General features: G+C 40.4%; 1 protein-coding gene across 2 annotated transcripts in view; it reads left to right on the top strand.

The window, feature by feature from the left end:
* NR4A3 (nuclear receptor subfamily 4 group A member 3) overlaps window positions 1–4,985 on the top strand; it is a 29,376-nt gene extending 24,391 nt beyond the window's left edge. For both annotated transcript variants that reach the window (XM_069004278.1, XM_069004279.1), the window contains exon 8: window positions 2,015–4,985. In XM_069004278.1, the coding sequence (XP_068860379.1) occupies window positions 2,015–2,277 (263 nt within the window). In that variant the 3' untranslated portion in view covers window positions 2,278–4,985. The remainder of the gene's footprint in view (window positions 1–2,014) is intronic.
* The last annotated feature ends 19,365 nt before the right edge of the window (window positions 4,986–24,350 follow it).

Below are 24,350 nucleotides of genomic sequence, written 5' to 3'. Positions count from 1 at the left end.
AAAAATATCTTCACTTACCCAGCTAGGAAACAAAACAGATTAAAATGTGGGAACTCTTCAAAGATTGCAAGATTAATTTAATGTCCTGCAGATTCTCTCAGTAGGCTAGTGGTAAAAAAAAAAAAGTCCTACAGCTTTTCCAACATGTATAAAATATTTATCTGCCAAGATTTTTAATGGCGGAATCTGCCTAAGTATTTACTCTCGGTGACCTGTATAGTTAAAGCTTACATAATTACACTATACACCATTTACTGGAAAGACTTTAAATATTCATTGACTTCTCATGTTTTAATGTAAACAAGGCACTTAGGATACCTAGGGTTTTTAATTCCTGCAAGGTGAAAAAGATGTCTGAAGCAGATGTCACTGGTTGGATAAGTGTTGCTCTGAAACAACAGGGCAGATTGATGGTACTTAAATGATAGAGCAAGGTAGCTTCTGGCCAGAGATGTCCACGTCTGCACATCTCCGATTCTGATCCCGAACCAGTATTATTCAGGAGCTAACTGTGCCTAAGTAAATACAGTTGAGAAAAAGTGTAAAATGGGTGAATATCAGTGCAAAACCAGACCTTTACATTTCTGACTGCCCTCATTGAATCCTGTCTGTTTTATTGGTTTGTAAAGAGCATCTAAGCCAAAACAGGTGGTGAGGGGAGGCAGCAAGGAGTTTATGTACACAGGCCTGGGCAAGGCACCACTGCACCTGGTGCAGGCATTGCTCCTGCTTCTGGAAATAAAGAGAACTGTACTCTTTTCACTGTTCATTAGGGGACAGACAGAGAACTTGTGTTCCTCCTGGCATGGAGGAACAAGACTTGGGAACAATGGGCAGTGTGGCTGCCGGCTGCCAGGGATGGGAGAGTGGCCCAGGGAAGGACATGACTTCAAAAGCATCAAACACAAGAACTGCCACAATTACTCCTTATCCACGGCTGTCATTGTTTTATATATCTAATTGGCTAAATATAACATGCATTTTCTTTGATTACCTTATCTGGCACAATTCTATTCCACATGTAAATTATTATGACTTTGCTGTGAAGCCAGTTCTTACTTACCTGTGTATTTCAAAGTCAGAGGCAAATGAACACATCACAAATTTGAGGGGTTTGTTCTGAATTTTTTTTGTTCTGTTATTTTAATTCATTCACTAAGCCTTGATAGCAAACAACACAGAATTCTTTCCCCTGTAAAGAGCCTGCTTTTAATGAATCACAAACCTGATTCATTCTACTTATGCTTAAAGAACTGTGAATGCATTTAATGTCATTGTAGTATTTTAAAAAGGTATTTGAAGGGGAACAAACCCCAGCTCCACTTCCTTTTAGGAGTGCTGAGGTTTTTGTGATGGATAACATAGCAGCTGTTCAGGCATTGCTCACTCAAAGCAAAATAGTTAACTTCCAGGCTTCTTTTATCTTAGAGCTTTTAAAGATGAATAAACTAAGAAGCAGCAGCTGATCAAAATAACAAAGGGTAGCAAGGTGCCTTTAGTTTCTTATAAGAGTGTCTGCAAATTCCTGGTGGAATTCTAGGCCAGGCGCTGATGGAACTAGCTAAGGATATTGATCGCCACTTGAATTCACTGAATAAATAATGGTTGCCATAGTTATTGAGCATTCACAACTGGTGGGGAAGCACGGAAATCTCCAAAACACCTCCTGTGATAGTTTTGCTGGAAAATCACCCAATTAATTCTGTCTCGTATCATGAAAATTATGTCAGATATGCAGGATGCTTGGATTCCTTGTACCAGAATTTCAATCATAACTGAGCATCTCTGTTGCCTGCTTTAGCAGATGAAGAGAAAAGGGCACTTGCCCTCTCTTACTTTGTGTGGCAAAAAGGTTAACTGACACTGTATAACCCCAGCTGTTCTGAGAAATCTACAATTTCAAAGCACTTTTTCCTCTGAGTTCCAGAGTATGGACCTGGGTTACACCTAAGAAAACGCTTTCTCTCCGTTTGTGATCGGGATGCTGATGTGTTTTTTTCCTCTGGCTTTGCAGAACGACATGGATTAAAAGAACCAAAGAAAGTGGAAGAGCTATGCAACAAGATCACAAGCAGTTTGAAAGATCACTTAACTTTCAGTTGCCAAAACAAAGGACAACCACTCGAGTCTGCAGAGCCGAAGGTACTGGGTGTTCTGGCTGACTTGCGTTCTCTCTGCACACTGGGACTGCAGCGCATCTTTTACCTGAAACTGGAAGATTTGGTGCCAGCCCCTTCCATCATTGACAGGCTGTTTCTGGACACCTTACCCTTCTGAGTCAAACCACCCTCCTGAGAGGCAAACGCCCACCAGAGCAGGCAAACGGATTGTGACTTACAGCTAACATTTCTGCCCTCACTTAACAGAAAAGCCGCTCCGAGTCTAACATGAGGTCTTTTCTGGCGCTTTGTCCTTACAACCTGAGGCCTGAATCTTACTGGCTTACTGGTTTGGGGTTGTGTTCTTTGTTTTCTTTTGTGTGATTTGGGTTTTTTAAATGGCTAATATGGCACTTTTGGACAATGCTATCCCAGCAGCAGTAAAAGGTTAACATGACTGTTTTAAATCTGTTGTTTAACACCTCATGGTCTATGAGGAGTAAAATTGTAGAAGCTGTGTTTGAAAGAACAGCAAATAGTTGTTTGCCAGGGTAGTATGTGTTTTGTGAGGATACCTTTAGCATACTTCCTGCATCAAGGGCACATACATCAGCACAATCTAAACAAAAATCCACTTTTTTAGCAAAGTACATTCAATTAAACATTTCATACAAATCAAATATAGCAAAATGACAATGGCTGTTAGCTCCCATGTTCAAGTGCAATTTTTTAAAGTGCTGTCTTACTAAGTCTCGTTTATTAACTAATTTATTTTACTAGGAAAACAAACGGAAGAAATCAAGTGAGAAAATTACATGCACTAACTTACCTGACAGAGTTTTCCAAACTTGATTCCATGTAGCGTGACTTATTGACAAATGTATGTGGAAGACACGGGAGCAACTGTGGCTCAGTTGTTCCTTAGCTAAGGAAACCCGAGTAAGTAGTGATTGGAGCATACAGGGTCAGTATCAGGGATAGTTCAGCTCTAGACTTCTAACACAAGCGACTCGTTAGTCAGCAGACAGAAGATGGTTTTCAAGAACAAGCAAGTCTTGTAAAATAGTATGAATGTAAGTGCTAGGAAGGGTATAGTGGGCTGCGTTTAAACATTCCGTGTTCGTACTCCTTTTTGTATGTTTATACTGTTGATGCCATATTAATATGAGATAATTTGTTGCATAGTGTCTTTATTTGTATAAATGTTTGTATGCATGGTATATTGTAATGGCTTTGCCTGTATTTATTGCAATGACTGCCAGCTCATGGGAGCTCTGTTACACATGATAACTAAATGGGGTGTTCACACTGACTCAGATACACCAGTTGGAAAACTATATACATATATATAATGTGTATGTATATATATGTATATACCTATATTTGTGTGCGTGTGTGTGTGCGCGTGTCTTTTTATTAACCATTTGTATATAAAATATCTGTCAAATCACAAGCAGAGTTATTTTACAGTTTATTTGCAGTGACTTTTAAGGCAGTACTGTTTAGCACTTTGATATTAAAATCTTGCTCATGTTTTGCTAAATTCAAATAATATTTAAAAAGTTCAGTTCTAAAAAACTTTATATGCACTGTATTAAGTCAAAATTTTGTTGGTCATTTTGCTAAAGAAATTTTTGAATGTCAACCTGATGTCACTGTATCTTTTGTTAGCTTTAAACATTCTAGCTTTTGTCTTTTTTTAAACTATGCTGTTTATATGGAAATTAAATTATACAATCAAACAGATGCCAAATGAATTGCCTAATTGCTGCAAAGGATAACCCAGATATCGAGTCACTGTATGGTTTTCAAATAGTAATCTGGTATTTTATCACTTACTATGTTTGGATGTGCTTTTATGAAAAAATTATTCTTATATCAAGATTTATAGTAGTGTCAATAGGGAAACAGACTTCTAATCACTATAGTTAATATTTCTGGTTTACCTGCAGATAATATTTGGAAAAGTATTGCTTTTTGTATTGACTTTTAAGCTTATGTGCAAACATAATAGCATAATTAAATATCAGAGAAGCTAATGTTTCTTGTAGGTTGCTGTAACAAGCCTGACCAGCAAGACAAATATATTTTGACTGAATTTGCTTTTGTATATACTAAATATATATATACATATATATACACTCACACACATGTGCGCATACAAAAACATGCAGACATAAAATCCAAAAAAAGTATGTTTGCTTTTGTCTCCTTGTGTAAAACACAAGGTCCCTTGAGAAATTACTTTTATCTAGGGACAAATCCTGCCAGGTGCTGAGCACCAGCCAGACAAGGGTTTGCAGGCGCTTTTTGCGAGTGGGCCCTTACCAAGGATTTTCAGGCAAATCAGCATAGTACAGTAAAATTGCTTTTTTGTTGAGCAAGGTTTATTTATTAAGTGGAATGGGAGTGGGAGGAAGCAGGTTGAGAGCCCTGTGTGAGATTTCACGTAGTCTGTGTCCTCCAGTCTTCCATAGATAGTCTTAGCTGTGATACTCTCCCAAATCCCATCATCTGTGGAATTGTCCTTCATGTCAGCTTCAATACACGGATTCATCCTAGAGTACAACCGGTGACCTGTCACGGTGGTAAAGGAAAGAGTTAATGCAGAATAAATCTACTACTATTCTTAGAGCTCTCTCAGTGTGAACATGCCTTTGTCTAGGCAGAATTCAGGAATATATCAGGTGTTAAGGGAGAGTGCCTTGCTTTTATTTCAGACAACAGTGTCTCAAGAGTTTCTTCACTCAACTAACCACAGTACTTCTTTTCTTTTTTATTTCTTTTTCTTTTTTTTGTGGTGTTAACCTGTGGGTTGAAAGAAATGCTCATGTACATATACAATGTAAATTAAAATTATTAAATTGAATAACTTTTTTTTTCAGAGGCCCCATGTGTGTTGAATAAGTATGCTTAATTCTGTTAAAATCTGATGTGAATTTTTTATCATTTATAAAACATTTAAAAAATTGTCTACTTGAGTCTTAAAAGTGGAAAAATTGGTGAAGCATGCTTAAGAACACTGGCAATTTAATGGCTAGTCTTTTGATTAAAATAGCTTTTATATAAATACATGACTGCAGTATCTGGTTATGCAATCTCAATTAGATATTGAGAGCTGGACCGTGGTTGTCCCAGAAGTTGAACTACATATAGACCAGAGCAGAGATACTATGCACCCCTCACTCTATTTCTCCTCCATGACAAAAAGGGATTATAATTAAGCCAGAGCTGATGAGGCCACAGGGAAGGGAAAGGATGGCTACAGGGCTCATAGCACCTATGTCTGGCCAGAAAGAGGACAGAGCTCCCATCCTGTCTTTGCCCCTTTGCGTCAGTAAATCCTGCTAAGGCATCGCTCCAGCAGGCACCTGCATCATTTTCTTCAAATGTGCATCCAGCTCCTTCCCTTACCGTGCCGTTGCTTTGCAGGAGGGATCGCTTCTCCCCTGCCAGGCAAAACTGTTTGGCTACAAATGCATTTCCAACAAATGCAGTTTTGAGAGGCATCTGCCACTATTTCGGGCACCGCCATGAGTACCGATGGCTGCGGCACACCTCCGCGAGGGCTGTTCTGCAGGAGCTGCTCGGCTGGGGGTTACATCAAACGATGTGCTGTGGTGGGCTGCAGGATTGGCAGCTCCTTCCTTGGAAATGTGACAAAACAAAAGGTTGCACCAACTCTTCCAAATTATTTTCTGTTGGTTTTTTTTTTCTATGCAGTATTTTTAAAATTTAAACTACGAGTCTTAAGATTGTTAATGATAATGAGTTTTGCACAGTAGCCCCTGTTGAGCAAAATATGCAGACCTTGAGATCAAGCCACACCAGGATCTGAACTTTCACCCTACAAGACAGTTTATCCTTACTAAACTCACAAGTATCTCAATTTGTAATTATTTTAGGGCCTTACGTCCTTAGACATGAGAACAGGTCTATGTCCTGATCTAAGTCACCTGCACTTGTGTCCTTATCTGTGCCTTGTGTACTTATGCTCCTCAAGCACGTCAGCAGCAGAGGCCTCACTAAGGGATTTGATGCCCAGTGGTTGATTCTGGCAGTGGAAGGTTGGGCTGAGTCAGGAGTTTAATAGCAGGTTCCTCTAGTAGAGACCATCCTTGGACAAGAGACTTACAAAGGCACCCAAAAATAAGGAACTGTGACTAGAGGTGAGTCAAATCTCTTTCTACAGCTTTCCTACTTCTACTTTTCACATTCAGGTTCATTTGCCCAATACACAAAGCTAAAATTTCAGTTATGCTGTAGAGAGGAGGGAGAGAGAGGGATTTAACGGTATAAAATTAAGCATGGTTCTGGGAAAAATTGGCAACACCCTCGGTGGACACCGAAACATGTCTTTTGATTAATTATTTGTATTATAGCAACACCTAGAGGCCACAACAGAGATCAGGACCCCATTTCGCTACCTACCCTAGTTAGCACCTCCAGTACCCACCCAGGAGAAGCTCCAGTCCAAATAGACAAAATAAAAAGAAATAGGAGAATGCCAGCCCAAGTGCATACAGCATCTCAGTCACAGACTTGGGCATAAAACCTTCTGTTTGCTGAGCTACTATCCAGTGAATGCTCTTGTTTTGCTTTCCTTTTCTTTCCATTATTCTGCCACTGTATTGAACTATAAAACATGATAAATACATTGAAATATTCAAAATAAGCCAGGTATTCAAACTGACCTTTCTTACCCTGCTTATGAAGTCATCCATGAGACTATTCAAAATGATGGTCAAACACATGTTTGTGAACCAAACTAGATAGTATTTAGAAAAAAAATACTTAGCAGTCCTTTATTAAATTAATGAAGCCAACCATTGGGAATATTGCACAATATGGATTAAACAATAATTACTAATGGACAAAAAAGATTAACTTTTAAAAATGCCAGACTATTGATGTAGTAATTGAATAAATGGGGTGCCAATTAATCAAATTCTTAGCAGCAGATGACATATTTGAGAATTGTATGCCAGACCTGCATTTGTGAGTATTACCAATGCAGTGATTTGTCAAATAAAAGTAAAAGAAACTTGTTTATTATATGGAAACACTTGCAGCAAATTTTATTCTGTTTTCTTTTATAGCATTAGAACACCTTTATATTCATAATATGGAATGTTCTGGCTGCATTTGATTACAGAAGGAGTTTAAATACTTGAAATTGTTATATGGCTGTGAAAGTCAAATGAGATAAAGATTCTAACCTAACCCCACAAAACCAAGGATTTTCTTCATAAAGAAGCGTGGGATTCCGCCTTATGCTGGTTTTGGCTGGGATAGAGTTAATTTTCGTCACAGTAGCTGGCATGGGGCATTTGATTTCCCAAGTCACTGTAAAGCATGATAGAGCCCTGCTCTCCTGGGGATAGCTGAGCACCTGCCTGCCCATGGGAAGAGATGAATTAATTCCTTGGTTTGATTTGCTTGTATGTGCAGCTTTTGCTTTCTCTACTAACCTGTCTTTATCTCAGCCAAGAGTTTTCTCCCTTGTACTCTTCTGATTCTGTCTCCCAGCCCACCAGTGGGGAGTGAGCAAGTGGCTGTGTGGGGCTGAGTTGCCTGCTGGGGTTAAACCATGGCACAGATGTAAATGATGTTCTGCATACGGCAAGATCCTTATGTGTGTATAGTGAAACTACTCAAGTAGTACAAGATTCTGAAGTCATGCAAGAGACAAGACCATGGGGGAAAAAAGACATTTTTTTCACATTGTTTAATATTTTCATAGCATCCTTGAAACATAGAATCATCTAAGATCATTGAGTCGAATGGTTAACCTAGCACTGCCAAGTCCATGCAAAAGCCATGTCCCCAAGTGCCACATAGACATGCCTTTTAAATACCTCAGAGATGGTGACCCCATCACTTCTCTGGGCAGCCCATTCAAGTGCTTGACAATCCTTTCAGTGAATAAATTTTTCCTAATACCCAATCTAAACCTTCCCTATCACAACTTGAGGCCGTTTCCTCTTGTCCTGTCACTTGTTACCTGGAAGAACAGACTCATCCCCACCTGGCTACACCCTCCTTTCAGGCAGTTGTAGAGAGTGATAAGGTCACCTCTGAGCCTCCTCCCCAAATGACCCCAGCTCCCTCAGCCACTGCTCACAGCACTTCCCATCCAGGCCCTTCACCAGCTCCATTGCCCTTCCCCGTACTCGCTCCAGAACCTCAATGTCCTTCTTGTAGTGAGGGACCCAAAACTGAACACAGGATTTGAGGTGCAGCCTCACCAGTGCCAAGTACAGGAGAATGATCCCTCCTCTGCTCCTGCTGGCCACACTATTCCTGCTACAGGCCAGGATGCCATTGGCCTCCTTGGCCACCTGGGCACACTCTGGCTCATGTTCAGCCACTGCCAGTCAGCAGCCCCAGGTCCTTTTCCACTGGCAGCTTTCCAGGCACTCTGCCCCCAGCCTGTAGCGCTGCCTGGGGTTGTTGTGACCCAAGGGCAGGACCTGGCACTTGACCTTGTTGAACCTCACACAGTTGGTCTCATCCCATCTATCCAGTCTGTCCAAATCCCCCTGCAGAGCCTTCCTGTAGATCAATATTCCCACCCAGTAGATTGATATTCGCACCCATCTTGGTGAGAGTCTGCAAACTGACTGAAGGTGCACTCGATCTCCTCATCCAGATCATTGATAAAAATATTAAACAGGACTGGCCCCAACACTGAGCCCTGGGGAACGCCACTTGTGACCTGCCACCGGCTGGATTATTCCATTCACCACTACTCTCCGGGCCTGGCCATACAGACAGCTTTTTACACAGCAAGGAATACACCCATCCAAGACATGGGAGGCCAGATTCTCCAGGAGAATGTTGTGGGAAATGGTGTCAAAGGCTTAATTGAAGTTTAGGTAGACAACATCCACAGCCTTTCTTTAACGCACAAAGTGGGTCACCTTGTCATAGAAGATCAGGCTGGTCAAGCAGGACCTACCTTTCATAAACCCATGTTGTCTGGACCTGATCCCCTGGTTATCCTGTACATGCCACTTGCTGGCACTCAGGATGATTTGCTCCATTTTAGATTGTTTATCAGTTTTTATTAAAGGAACAGAGAACTCTCAGCTTATTTAGGTGGAATTTTATCTTAAACAAACAAATAAATAAACATGCTAAGTGACATATAAAGAAAGAAATGCCTTGAAGTAGCAGAAGTAGCCCAAATAAGCCGAAGTCTTTAACTTGCTAAATAATGTGTTAAAAAACCCTCTTCACAACAACTTCCACTGTGGTCTGTGATAAAACATTACTGTAGAATGAAAGTGAATTGCAGAAATGCTTGATACTGGGGAAACTTTCAAATATAGCAGGCAGGAAACAGAAGTTAATTTACCTTTCATGGGTTCTTATTATTTATCTTGCTGTGTTTCCTAATTAATTGACGATATTGATGTTTACATAGGGATTTGCTCCTTTCCAACTTTGCTTGATCCTGTGAAGAAGTCAGAATGCAGCATTTGTAGTATCACATTTATTGCCATGGCAACAGTCGAGGATTTCACAAACACTAATTAGGGCTGGCAACTTGGACTGTTTTCAGTATGGTCCCATATAATTTTCCCTCTTTTATCCGTTTCTCATTATACCCCACTTTAACAATTGACTTCTTCAGCCCGTGTACAGGTTTTTTCCCGCATGGCCTCAGGATTCAGCTAATACCTCCTCTGATTTGCAGCCACCTTTCTTACATGCCCTCACACATCCAGTTAAGAAGCAACTGCAGTCCTACCTGCATTTGTGTTAAGCTCCATTTCTTACCCTTCAAATTAGTCCAAGTTTCAGTACTACCAGCTGGCTTCTACACCAGCAGGTGCAAAAGTAGTAAGGAAAGGTATAGAGGCTTAGCTGTATCTTCCAAGCTACTTTTAAAGGTAGATGCTAAATCTTGCACAAGGCGGACTACAAGCCTTCTGTTCACAGAAGCTTAAGTTCTGTGAACGTCCAAAAATCATACTAGGTATTTTAATTCAAGCATATCAAAAGCATTTATGGACACTTCATTTATTATATAATAATATTGAGAGCTGTGCCCACATGCGCCTCATGAAGTTTAACAAGACCAAGTGCAAAGTCTTGTGCCTGGGTCAATCCCAAATATGGACACAGGCTGGGTGATGAGCCAGCTGAGAGCAGGCCTGCAGAGAAGGACCCTGCAGGATTGGTGGGTGAAAAACTGAATATGAGCCTGTAGTGTGTGCTCACAGCCCAGAACGACAATTGTATCCTGGGACGCATCAAAAGAGGAATGACCAGCAAGTTAAGAGAGGTGATCCTTCTGCTCCACTCTAGTGAGACCCCACCTGGACTCTTGTGTTCAGGTTAGGGCTCCCAATATAAGAAGGACATGGCCCTTCTCGAGTGCATCCAGAAGAGGCCCAGAAATGTGACTGGGGGCTGGTACACTTCCCTATGAGTACAGGCTGAGAGAACTGGGGTTGTTCAGATGGAAGAGAGAAGGCCTCAGGAGACCTTGTTGTGGCCTTCCAGTACTTTAGGGAGGCCTAGAGAAGAGATGGGGAGGGACTCCTTATCAGGGAGTGTAGTGATAGGACAAGGGACAATAGTTTTAAGTTGACAGAGGATAAATTTATATTAGACTTTTGGAAGAAATTCCTTACTCTAAAGGTTGTGTGACACTAGAACAGGTTGCCCAGAAAAGCTGTGGATGTCCCATCCCTGGAACTATTCAAGACCAGGCTGGATGGGGCTTTGAGCAATCTGGTATAGTGGAAGCTGTCTTTACTCATTGGAGGGGGTTTTGAACTGGATGATCTTTAAGGTCCCTTCCAACCCCAGCCATTCTATGGCTCTATGACTAATCATGTATTATGGTTATCCAATTGAGTTAGTGCCTAAAGTCTTATCTCAAAAGTCTTATCAAGCCCTGTGTTGGTAGTGAGCTTTTGAGCCTCTAAAAAGCAAAGCGTACTCATTTGTTATCAAAGGAAGAAGGTAAATTTATGATGGCATCACCAGCAAGAGGGGAGGTTTTACTTCTTCATGCATACTCAGGGTAAGAAAGAGAAGTGTCTACCACACAAAGTAAAAGAATCCCATTCTGCAGCTCCCTTGATAACAAGTCCCAGCTGGTTGTCAAACTGGCTTCCCAATAAAAAAGACATCCAAACAAAACCAAGGAGAGAAAACTTAATTTGGAAAGGAAGACGGTAAATCAAATCGGTTATAGTATATTTATACTCCAAGACACTACAAATTACTAAAAAGCAAGAGAAAAATAATGGAACCAGCTAAATCATCTTTGTTAGGTTTCGGTTTAAATCATATCACTTGTTTCTAATACAGAAAGGATTTTGTACATTATTAATGGAAAATGAGCATTTGAAGAATAAATTCTGAGTCTGATCACTGTCTTCTTTTCCTATGTGATGGGGAAGCAAGAACCCTTTAAATTACAGAAAAATGTCTCATAAGGTATGAAGGAATTGAGAGTTGGTCTTGATGGTAAATTACTGAATCATTTTAGGAGATTATAGTTGAAATCAGGGAAGAATGACTATAATTTGTAAGGAGGTCTTATTGAAATAAACAGCATATTGTGTTAAAAAAGCAAACAAAATATTTACATTGGACATTCAAGACAAAAGCGAACCATTGGAAGAAGCTCTGTATTCCAACAGACACTGAGACCAGCTGACATTAACATCTAAAGAAAGCCTTTAACTGAAAAAAAGCCTGTTGCCTCAGGAGCTTATGATTTGCCTCCCTGTTTTTTGAGGAAAGACTGTACTATGCCAGCTTGCCCAGTTTTTGATGATGCCTCCTGTTGCAGTTGACTGCAAAGATCAGTTTTAAAACTTAGTTCTAATGCTTTTGAGAAATTTGAACCCAGAGCCCTTCAGCCATTGGGACCTTATTTTCATGACTTAACTTTGTTCCCCCTATCCTTAATTTCAAAGGGCATGGTCAAACTCATGGCAGGGCTTTTTGCAAGCTTTGTGAACCGGGCCACAGTCAAGAATTTCCACACTGAGTAACTTTATTACATGAACTTTCCTGCCTGCTGTACGGAGCTGTGCAATATTCAGCATGAACATCTGCTTTTTGTCTGATTGCTAAAGGAAACTCTGGTAGACTGCTGCCCCTTTGAAATTAAGGAGTTAGGGAACAAATTTAAATCATGAAAATAAAATGCCAAAGCTGGAGGGCTCTGGGTTCAAATTTTACAGAAGCAATGATGCTCTGTTTTAAACTGATCTCTTGAGGGAAGCACAGTGGAAAGTATTTCCATCCATTGGGCAAGCTGACACTGTTCAGTCTTTTGGAAAGAGAATCAGGATCCATTGCATGTTCAGATGCAGAATTACACCCACTTTGGACCTAAGTGATAGCTTTCAGTGAAAGACTTTTCAAGCTTAGTTAACAAGGATGGCTGAACCTAAGAAATTAAAAATATAGATAAATATAGATAATACATAAATAAAAATGTATGTCATGAACTTAACTGAAATCTTCAAATTTGAGACTTTTTTAAAAAAGCTTTTTTTATTCCAGGCCTCCAAATCAGCCTCTCTTCCTATGAGATGGAGTTGTTAACACAACGTTATAAGGCTTCAGAGTTGTGCCGCTGGACTCTCAGGGGCAGAAAAAATCCCAGAAATCTAATAGATATGGTGGGAAATGCTATTTGGCATTGGCATTTTCCACTTTTCCATAGTGCATTACTCTTGCAGCTCAAGTAAAGGCCTGGTTCTGTCTGGGCTCCTGCATCATTTAGGCTGCAGCTTTGCAGACGTGACCAGTGCACAGCAGAACTTCTGTCAGCAGCAGGGACATCAACACACCACACTTGCTTCTTCCCTCTGCAGGGCTTTCCCTTCCTTGGGCTAGGGCACGGATCATGTTGATGGGAGGAGAAACAGCAAGAAACTCATCTGGCTTAAAACCAACCTGGTTTTCCCAGGTTGGGGTCTTGTCTGTGCTCCTATGAGACCTCACCTGTCCAATTATGGGGTGCCTGGTGTAAAAAGGACATGGAGCGTTTAGAGGAGAGCCATGCAAAAGATCAAAGGGATGGAGCACCTCTCCTGTGAAGACAGGCTGAGAGAGCTGCGGTTGTTGAGCCTGGAGAAGAGAAGGTTCCGGGGAGATCTGATTGCAGATTCTTGATGTTGAAAGAAGGCTTAGAAGAAAGACCACTTCCCATCCCTGGAAGTGTCCAAGGCCAGGCTGGATGTGACTTTGAGCAACCTGGTCTAGTGGAAGGTGTCCCTGCCCATTACAGGGACGTGGGACTGGATGATCTTTGAAGGTTCCATCCAACTCCAAACCATTCTGTGGTTCTGTGATTCCTGCTCTTTCCTTACAGGTCTGCAATGCTATTTATAGACACTTATTTACCCATTTGCTGTCAGGATACTTTGGCCAAATTTTTAGATCTGCTGCATACCCATAGCATCAAATAGAAGCAAGAATAGCCATGGGTACTTTTTGGAATCTTACTACCATATATTATTTGCACAGGAGTAGCCTGCAGAACTCCCAGTTGAAATAAGGGGCCCATTGTGCCAAGTTGTCTTCACTTACATAATTGGAGACATCCACAGACACCTCCAGGTCTGAAGACATTTAAAATAAATGAAAAGAGACAAAGGAAAAAAATACTATATTTGCCATATGGAGACAACTTTTATGGACAAAGGCATTTAGAGATTGGTTTTGTTGCATGGCAACTTTGGAAAAGTTAAGAAGTGAATCCAGATCCTACTGTACTAGCCCATTGCTTTAAAAAAGAAATCCTTCCTCTCTCAGGCCATGAGTCAGCATACTTTTCCAAAGCAGTGCTTTCAGTCTAACAACCATCAAATTGCTTGGGGACACTCTACCTTGACATATTTAGTACGTTCTTCCCACATCCCTCACAGAAGCCCACAGACGTCAGCTTCGATCAGACTCAGCTAGGACTGCAAAACCCATCAGGTTTGTAGGGCTAGGAGGCATGTTAAGATGTCCTAAAAAGTAATCCTCCCAAAATGACTGTTTTCTGCACTTAGAAAGAGAGAGAGACATGAAGCTGCAAAGAACAGCATTTCTAACAGGCTGCCCTAAAATAAGAGCCAAGTGGTTCAATACTAGTTTTAAACCTACACATTTCTAGACCATAGGAACTCTTTTGGAAGCGGACTACTGATTTGAATCTCAAATTGTAGTCCCCCCACATTGTGAAGAGCTGCCACCATCAAGTCAGTGGAGTCCAAACCAGTCACAGAAACCTGCATGTCATAACATACAAAGCAAAGGATGTCACTGTGACTGTCTATATTTATTATAATCAGACTAGGTCATATAAAAAAAGAAAATATCATATAACAGGTTTGTTTTCAATACTATTAGAAGGGTGATTTATGACTGGACCATTTAAAAGATGGTAATTCAGTAGTGAGAGAAGAGAGAGAAAAAAAGTTTAAATCAAAACCTATATATTGTCAGAAAGCTGCAGACCACCCACAATCTCAGAAGGTTTTAATTTTATGGATTAAGACTACGTAAGGAGTTGTGATAGTTCCAAGGGAAGGTCCATCTAGCCCAGCATCCTGACAAGTGGCCAGGACAAACCAGAAACAAACTGTGCAGGCTGATCATGACTTTAGGATCACTGAAACCTAACAGTGTACTTACTCATCAAGCAATGGTCTCTAAACATTGTTTTTGTGAGCCCCTATCACTAAAAAATTTTTGAGCATGCACCCCGAATGTACATATATTTATGTATAAACTACAAACATACATTTATTTATAAACTACATACATATACCAGTGAAGTTCTGTATTTTTCCTGCATCCCACTGGACCATTGCCTTCACAGGCATTTTGCAGCCAATACAGACACTTTAGGATGGTAAAGACATGCCTATTTGGCTACCTGTAATCACAACCCTCTCTCATCTGCTTCATGTACATTGAATGTGATACCACCCAGAAACAGAAAGGGACAATTTGTCCAAGCTCAAGAAACCCTGTTGCTTTAGCATGCTAGGAACATTAATTTAATGTGGGAAATATTAATAGGAACTGGAAATTGTTCAAGAACATTCTACTGGGTATTAAAAAAAAAAAAAAAAAGCTGCAAATTTGCAAGTAGAAAAGAATTCATGCTGGGGAAGAAAAAGAATTTTGAAATACAGAAGATGCAGAAGTTCTAGTCAAACATTAGCAATAAAAATAAAGAGAATGCAGAAAAATTATAATAGCGGTAAACTGCAAATTTAATAAAAATGTACCCTGCTAAAAACACCTATATCAGAAAAGGTCAATGGGCAACATAGTTAGAAGAAACATGCAAGAAACTGAGTAAAAAATTTCTGCACCAAATATTGGTCCATTGCTAGAAACAGGTATTACAATTTCGGACAGAGGCTCAAAAAAGACAGATGTGTTCATCACCATTTCTCTTCTGATTTCAGAAGGAAGCAGGAGGATAAATCTGCCCAATAAAACACTGTAGATGGACCAGAAAACCTGGCATCTAGAATGAGGAAAAATATGATACAGAGTCACCTGCAATTACAGATGAACAAATCAAGCAGCTTAGAGGGAAACACAGCATAGAAAACAGGAAAAACCTCAAAGATCTCTGAATACCAGTGTATTCCCAGTATTTTAAGAGCAGAGAGAGAATACAGGAAAATATAGATGTGTTTTTCAGATGCTGAGCTTGGACATATAACAAGAAGTTTCATTTAGAAGCCCACAATATAGAATTGAATGCTTCAGGTGCAATTAATAATAATCAATATGATTACATGGAATGTAGGTCGTGTAAAACAAACCTTCTTTGTTTTGTCTTCTACAACTTTATTTTGGCTCACAGCTATAGCTCTGGTTGACAAAGACAGCTGTCTTCATACAGTATATTCACACGCCTGTACTTCAAATAATTTAACCATGGATTTTAAACATCACATTATAGGGGACTAAAAGGATGTAACTTGGGAATTGGTCCCTATTTGTCTATTAGTAAATTTTTCTGTCATTGCTACAGTTTCCACTGATTAAATTTGCATAGTAATTCTTGTGTCCAATCACGGAGCATAAAAATTGCAATTCAATTGAAGTGACCAATTATATGTCACAAGCAGCAAATAGTCACAGTCAAAAACTCACAAGCATTGACAATATTTTCCTTCTAAATCCTCAGGTGAGGTCTTTGAAAAATGAATCTATCCTGAGGAATGAAGATCAGTTAGTGAATGATTTGTGAGAAACAGCAAAAAGGTGAAATGGTTCATCCAGTGACATCCATGCTGACACTGCAGCACCGACGCAGCCAGGTACTCTATTTATAGGAAACAGCAGAGCAATATCTTCACACGCCACCCTGACAAAGGTTCCATGCAAACAGACAAGACCTGATTCTCCTGCTGGTGCAAACTGCTGTCTCTATTAGTTTTGACAGAGCTACTCCAGTTTCACCAGCTCAAAATCTAGAGTTGAGCAATAACATTGATAGCCACAGTAGCAATAAAATATTATGGATTGTTTGTTTTCTGAAGGACACAGGTATATTAACTTTTAATAGGTTTAATGGGTTTTGTGTACAGCTTTTATATAGTTTTGCAGCTTACTGTACCTATTTTTGTTCCAATTTCTGTGCTGTTTCCCACTTGTTGCTCCAGGTTTTCTCTTCTTTTGTTCCCATAAGACTCTCAGCAGCAACTTTTCCCTGTGGTACTTTGTCTTTCCAGTGGCTTCTCACCTAGTTGAGCCCTCAGGATTTTGCTTTATTTCACTGCCAATGGTCTGTACCAGCTAGTACACACTGACATTTCTCTCTCCTGGGGTGATCTCCCGATAGCCTGTGCCCCATGTCATGACAAGTTTCCCTTCATGTCTGACACTTGCACCTCATAAACACGTAACTTTTAAACTTGCTGTTCTAATCTATCCTGTATCCAACTATGGGCAATCAATCTAGCCTTCCTCCTTGTTCTGGGACTGGGGGAGATCCATGGATCAGCTATGGCTTCTGTGAGGACCAGCACCACTGTTCTTCAGAAGCACATGGAAAAAAACTGCATTAACTGTACTCCATTTTGAGCCCATGAAGACCCAGCTGTCCAGTCTCCATGTAAGCCTTGCTATTTTTAGTTTGGTGCCTCCTACATTTTACCTCTTGCAGATTTTCTGACATTTTATTTCATTTCCTTAGTGAAAACATATGGCAAACAGATGCCTAAGCAGGGCCCCAGGCACCCATCTCTTTTTCCAGACTTTTCAGAATATCTGGGAAAATTCTGAGGTTTACCCTGATATGCATCACACTTGCAATTTATTTCAAGCGCTACCTTTTCGGTGACAGGCATCCTAAATACCATCAATTTTGGAGAAATGTCATTTTAAGATCAAATTTCTGCCTCTATTTTCTTTTTCCATAGGTAACCTTGAAAACATAAAGAAACTAACCACCAGGTTTCAAAATGGTGGTAGCTGGTCATCAGTCAGGGGAAGCAAGGATGATCTAAAAAGCTTCTTTCTCCTTCTCATATGCACATCTCAAAATTTAGAATAATTCCTCTACAAAAAGCAGTTTACCAGTCCCTCCCTAAACCTTAAGTAATGTTTTCCACACAATGGCTTGGCCACACCTCTATCTGAGATAAAAGGGAAATTATCTGAGGACTTGAAAATGTCTAAATCTAGCTCTGGTTAAAAATTGCTGGTACCCTCTGAGACTGGGATTTAGTTGTTTTGCATAGATTATGGGTGTATTGAGCTTGGGCAGCAGGTCCCCACTTGCTGTGGCCAAGGCATCTATTCCATGGGAAAGAGTGTCTTCCAAACCATCAGGAAAGTGGGCAAGTCTTCAGTAGAGTAATCCATCTGTGTCATACACTTTTTCCCCTGGTGCTTCTCTTTCCCATGCCTCACCCTTTGTTATACTATCCTAGAGCAATGCATTTAAAATTAATATTTCAATCTGCTGAAATAATTTCTGAATTTTAATGGTGTATGTGTATTCTGAAGAAAGTTTCTTTTGGTAAGGGGACTATACATGGATATTGGCATTCTTTCTTAAGGTTGCCTTGTAATGAATAGCTCACATGGGACCTGGATGCCAAGAAATAGCATATCTATTTTCCTTCTGCTATGTCTCCTTCCCAGGATTCATTCACTCCAGGAACATGAACTACTGAGCACAGGATTTACGATGCAATCCTGTGATGAGAAGAGAGAACTGAGAGCCAAACGTGTGGAAGGTGGTAGATTTACCCTTATAACTGGATCTATCTCCCTAACATGAAGAGACCCTAGGTGTGTCAAGATTTGCTCCAGATATCAGACATCAGGATGTAGATTTATTCACAAAGTGCAAATGTTTCATTTAGAAGCTGTTTAAATGAACAGCCTCTTGAATTTATTGTCATACTTTCTCTTTTCCTTTCTCATTAATAATGTTGCTTTTTTTTTGCACAAAGGAGGAGAATGTTGGAACGCACTGTTTTCTGTATCAATATGCAGCAATCAAATAATGCTGAATTAGATGATTTTAACATTCCTAAGATATTCAGTGGAAGCCAATACAAAGGCTGGATGAAATTGCTCTAAAAGGCACAGCACATGGAAAGACTATCTCTGAGGCCACAGAGTCTTTCAGAAGTGGTCTACTGGAATCATGTTTCATATTTTATATCAAAATCACACAGGAAAAAAAAGGCACGACTTAATCAGTGCCACCCTGATTGTTGTATGTGATGTTTCTTTTTCTTCAGGATAAACTATACCAACATAAAATGTTCCTGATGAATGAAGGACCCCTTTTTGTTGCCAAAGGAAGGACTAGAGAAAATAATGGAACAGCAGCCACCACAGGTAATTCCCAAGGGATGCATAGTTTTTCTATATCAACACATAATGTTCCTTACAGATAAAGGAGCCATTTTTGCTGGTTTTGCCAAGGAAGTGCTAAAGAACAGGAAATTTCATCACACCAGGTCACAAATGGACTGCTTGGAAGAAGTAAAGCTCTGTAGTCTTCCCAAAAGATGACTTTTGAGTAACTAGGGAGCATCGTGTTCCCCAAACTCCGGCTGATTAGCTGCTTAGTTGTAGTTGCTGGTTAGCTGGGCAGCAGGGGCAGCAGCTGCCTGTACAGAGCTGAGACCTCCCAGGCACACTCCTGCCAGCAGGACTGACAAGTGCTTTTGGACAGTCCATCCTTTTGCACGGGAGCGGGGCAGAAGACTCTTACGTGCAGCCTCAGACATCTCTGCAGATCTCCTTCTGTTCTGTGCCTGAGCCTCCCTGGTGCAGACTTTTGGGCCACTTCCACTCGGTAACGTGCTTCTTAATTTGCCTTGGCGTTCCTAGCCATCATGTCACTAGTAATTACCGAATGTGTGCGAGCAAAGCGTTTGGTAGCCCGTCTTTCGCAGCCGCACGGGGCAGCTGCGGAGCCCAGGCCGGACTGCAGCGGGTGCGGGAGAACCCGAGTGCCGCCCCGGCAGCGAGCGCCCGCTCTGCGGGCAGCCCTTCCAGCCTGTGCCAGCTTCTGTTCCGTCGCTTCCTACCTACGGCACCACAGGGGCCATAGGAGAAATCTGACTGCAAAATAATGTGATTTCTGCTTTAATTAAATGAAACACTTGCGTTCGTTTTGAAAAGGTGCAGACATTTTACTCCCCCCCCCCCACCCCCCAAATCACAGTTTTCAAAGGAAACTGATTGCCATCACATGCATCAAAAATGGTATTTAGCAGTGACTTTATCAAATGTACTGAAATGTCTACGTTACGTGCATAAATGTAACATGTCTCACCTTCTCTATCTAATCCAAAATCTTCTTATTTTCCATCTACCCACTTGGGCACACGGTTATTCATTAGGTACCAAAATGAACTGCACACCTTAAATATATTCAGATTATTGTAAAACTGCCTCCACCTTGCTACCAGAATTGCCAAGGTAAAAATATCTCTCTCTTTCTCAAAAGATAGATGGTGATAATATAGAAATGTTTCTACTTCCATAGCACCTATATTAATACAAGGAGTCAATTCTATTTAAAAATAAATTCACACTTGAACAGTTGCTGTACTCTATACATGTATTTCACACACTCAGAAAAAAATTGTTGAAAAAGTTATGTAGCTGTAGTCAAGCGTTTAGAAGTTAGAAAATAAGAGTGAAGAAGAATCTTCTGTGCCTGAAGAAACTTTTTTCTCCCCATTCCTGTATAAACATTATGATTTAGTCCACAATTACATGAAAATGTGCTTTTTTTGCCACAGGAATCCATCTTGTTCAAACCAAAGAACACCTTTTTCTCTTCAAATTGTTCTACTTCAGCCATCTGTGCCATTGACAGTTATAATATTATTTCGTGTCCCCTCTGGCCTAGTTTTCTAGGCAAACAAATCTTATGATTTGTCCCTCAGACCCCAGTGGGTGGGCTCAACAAAATACAATGGAAAAGTGAAGGTTTTAAAGAAGAAAACCCTTTCCAAGTTTCAGGACAAACAGGAAAAAGTGAAAGCCGTATCAATGCCTTCATCGAAGCAAAGGCTGAAGATGAACCCTGCTCTGCTGCTGGAATTCAGGTGGCACAGCCCTGAGGTCCTGCACCTCAGGGACCCTGCCTTCACCTGTCCTGCTGCACCAGGGCCACCCACATCCCTGCTGCACCTCTCACTTGGCCTCTCTTTCCTAAGCATCTGCTTTTTAAAAAATACCTGTTTTTTTTTTTTAATTGGAGCATTTTTTGACCCCAAAAATGCTCCGAGTGTGTTACCTTACAGCCTGGGATGATGGGGATTACAATACAACCAGACTTACATCCAGAAATCTGGTTCACTCTTTTCTTCTTTCCCTTGGTAATCCCATTGGCCTCAGCCTCTTGCTTTTGTCTGGCTGATCATGTTTTGGCTCTATAGTTCTCCCTCACCTTGCACACTCAGTTTGTCATCAAAACTCCCCCTCTGAGCTGAACATTTGGGCTGTGCTATTTAGGCTTGCAGCCCGGAAATCTGTAGTAAAAATTCTACACACAAAGCATGTCAGGGCAATTTCAGTATTAGGTGATAAAATTCCCCTTCTCTCTATGCACACAAGTCACCCATCAGTCAGTGTTTCCAACAACTGCCCAGTCTCTGATAACCCTCAGTGTAGCTAAGATGGAGATGGGTCACAGACTGTAGCAACAATGCCTATGTCAGAGAAAAACAACAACAAAAAAGAAGATATAAAAAATCAGCACACTACCTGAGAGTTCATCAGCCATCCCTGCCAAACACAGATCTTAGAAAACATATTGTAATTTTGCTAAAGACTGTCAGTAGAGATGTCTGCACATTGGCAGGAAATTGATTGATTCCCACTGTTCTTTTTATTCAAACTCTGCTTCCATTTTCTCTTAAAAGACAGAAGTGTAGCAGTAGATGGTGTATAACCTCTGGTGTATTCACGGTGTTGTGCAATACATACATATATATATAATCACATTGATTTTCCTGTATGTGCCTTTACTGTCACTCCTCATTGCTGCAAATGATTAAATGAAGTAGCAGGCAGTGAAAAACTACAAAACCTCTCAGTCTGGCAAGATTTGTTACAGCAGCTAATCTGCTTGTGTCCATGAATATCCAACTCATCTACTAGGAATTACCATTTCCCCATTTTGTAAAGGTCCCGGCGTTAATTGTCTCATACAGAGCAATCACCTTTATTTTTTTTCTCTCTCTCTCTTGCTTTTTTAAGTCCTGATTTGATGATTCAGTTTGTATCCACATGCACTTAGTGACAAATAACACTCTGCCTTAGCAGAAAATGTCTGTTGAAGGGTTGCTGAAAGACTGGACATCAATCTAGGGAAGAAACACTACAAGAACAAGTGCCCACCTGCTGTGCGAAGCAGAAAAAAACCAACTCAAATTCTGAAGTAGACATCTATGCCTTATAATCATGATAAGATATTTTGCTTGAGTTCCAATATGTCAACACTGAAATAGGATATTTTTTATTCTTAAATGAGTCAAATACTGATGACTGAAATCAATGGCAAGACCCACTCTTACTGTGATAAAATGTGACCATTATGTGAGAAATTTAAATTGAAAAATATGAATTTTAAAGCATAACATCTGCATTCTTCATGCCTTATGCTAATGAAATTATATATTGTTAAAGAGTCAAACAGCTTTATATAGTTTGACTTTCTATTGTTTCCAGTATGTTTTATAATGTACAAACTCATAAAAGAATAAAACAAATAAAATAAATACTTTTCTATAATTACATCAATCTAATGTTCGTCAATAAAAATTTAACTTTTCATACCATTTTCTTCCAAAATGTTACTGTATCTTGCAGCTTGCCTGGTCTTTGGAAGTTGCTTCAACAACTGAATGTATAGAATAAAACTATTGAAGACTACACCCTGATAAGAATGGTGGTGAAAGTGTATCCTTGACACCTCTCCCTATCCTTACAGTACTGTCCTTGTTATGTATTGTTATGAATGCTTTTAGCACTGCTGTAGTGCTTCTAGGTCTGCTGTAGTGCAGTATAGACCCAGGGCATTGGGACAGTGGAAAAGAGGGAAAAGCTTTGGGATGAGTCATACATAGGGTACCAGAGCTGGAGAAGGAACAAGAAGGACAGAGAGAAAAGACTAGTGGCAGAGTACTCTGAGGGTGGCAATGTAAAGAACAAGGCTATTAATAACAAGAAACACATGTAGGGTGTAGGCTGGAAGATGGCAGATCCCAGCATTCCAATCAGCAACCTCATCCTACCGCTCCCTGAAAACCTCCTTCCTTATCCAAAGGATGCAGAGCCAAACTACCATCCCACTTATGTTCTTTCTTTGCAGAACTACCTGCGAAGACAGACTTCCACAGGAAATACAAGTCACTTCACTGCTCCTCCACTTGTGTTTGCATGCAGCCTTTTTCCTAGGAGACACCACTGGTAGAGAGCTGGGTACTGCATGAAGAGCATCAATTGGTGGGACACCTTTTCATGCTCCTTGCAATCCTGGAAAGAAAGTCATAGAGGACAGAAGGTTACAGTGAGGGAATTTATGAAAGACAAATGTCTTTTGTTCTCCTGAAATATATTTTGAAGGTATTACTGAAATGGCAGAAATGTATGTGTTAGCATAAATCTTACAGAGTAATTGGAGCCTAAAGCAGTCTACAGGAATCTTGTTTATTGCATCCGAACATCATGTGCTGCTGTGAGTCCATTAACTTGAACACTAAGACTGAGGTTCAACTAGTCGCAGGAAATTTCTTTAGTGATCAGCTCTGAAACAGTCCTGAGAATCACAAGAAACTTTTAAATTCCTGGCAAACTTCCATCTGATTCACTAAAGAGCTAAGAATCACCTTTAGGAGGGCCAAACTCTAATTTGACAATCCCAAACCGAGTTTAACCCACACAGCATTAGATTAAAAACACACTAGTGTAAAATTTTAATACTCACTCTATCTTGGTTCTTGAACTACTTTCCTCCCACATGTCTTCTAGACTTCCCAGACAAACAAATTGTATCTGAACTCACTCCTACCTTCACTGTAGTCCTTTTGCCACACAGATCAGGTGTCTTCTGCTCTCATTCAGGAACTGCATCACTTCTGGCCTGCTTCTTATCAGCCCCCATACCTAGACACCCTCCACATCAAGTTTGTCCTGACCTTACCTCTAAATTTTCTTTCCAATACTAGAAGTGGAAGTATTGACAGGTTCCCCATTTGCTTCCAAGGCTTGATGTTGAGGAGTGAAGGGGACTAGTGAAGGGAACCTGATAATTTTTCACAAGAGAAATCAAGAAGGATAACAGTGATGATCACTTGAGGTGCTGGATCCTCTCTCCCTCCAAATTTTTGGTGTATTGCTTGGGAAAATGATAACAACTATTTCTGTTAAGCCATAGTTCTGTTCTAGACATAGCAAGAGACTGGACAAGTCAGTAATAAGTATAGCAGTGGAGCAGTAAAACTCACAATAAAACCCTAAGATAATCACAGTCATATTAAAAATTACGATTGAGAGGACCAACTGAAAAACCCAAGAAACTACCTGCAAAAGAAAGATAACTAGCACTTGGCTCCAAAGAAGTGTTGGCATGGTTTATTTTGAGGCCTGGGGCTCATAAAAGCTTTTGTGTTCATCACCTCCATCCTGTTCACTTTGGGACTGCCGTCCAGCTCAGAGATGACCTTCAGCAGGAAGCAGTCAGATGATAGACTGAAAACAAGATCCAGTCAT

The sequence above is a fragment of the Aphelocoma coerulescens genome, chromosome 2, assembly GCF_041296385.1.
Source record: "Aphelocoma coerulescens isolate FSJ_1873_10779 chromosome 2, UR_Acoe_1.0, whole genome shotgun sequence".
Taxonomy (NCBI): Eukaryota; Metazoa; Chordata; class Aves; order Passeriformes; family Corvidae; genus Aphelocoma; species Aphelocoma coerulescens.
The sequence above is the reverse complement of the archived record's forward strand: the minus strand, read 5'-3'. Positions and strand labels throughout refer to the sequence as shown.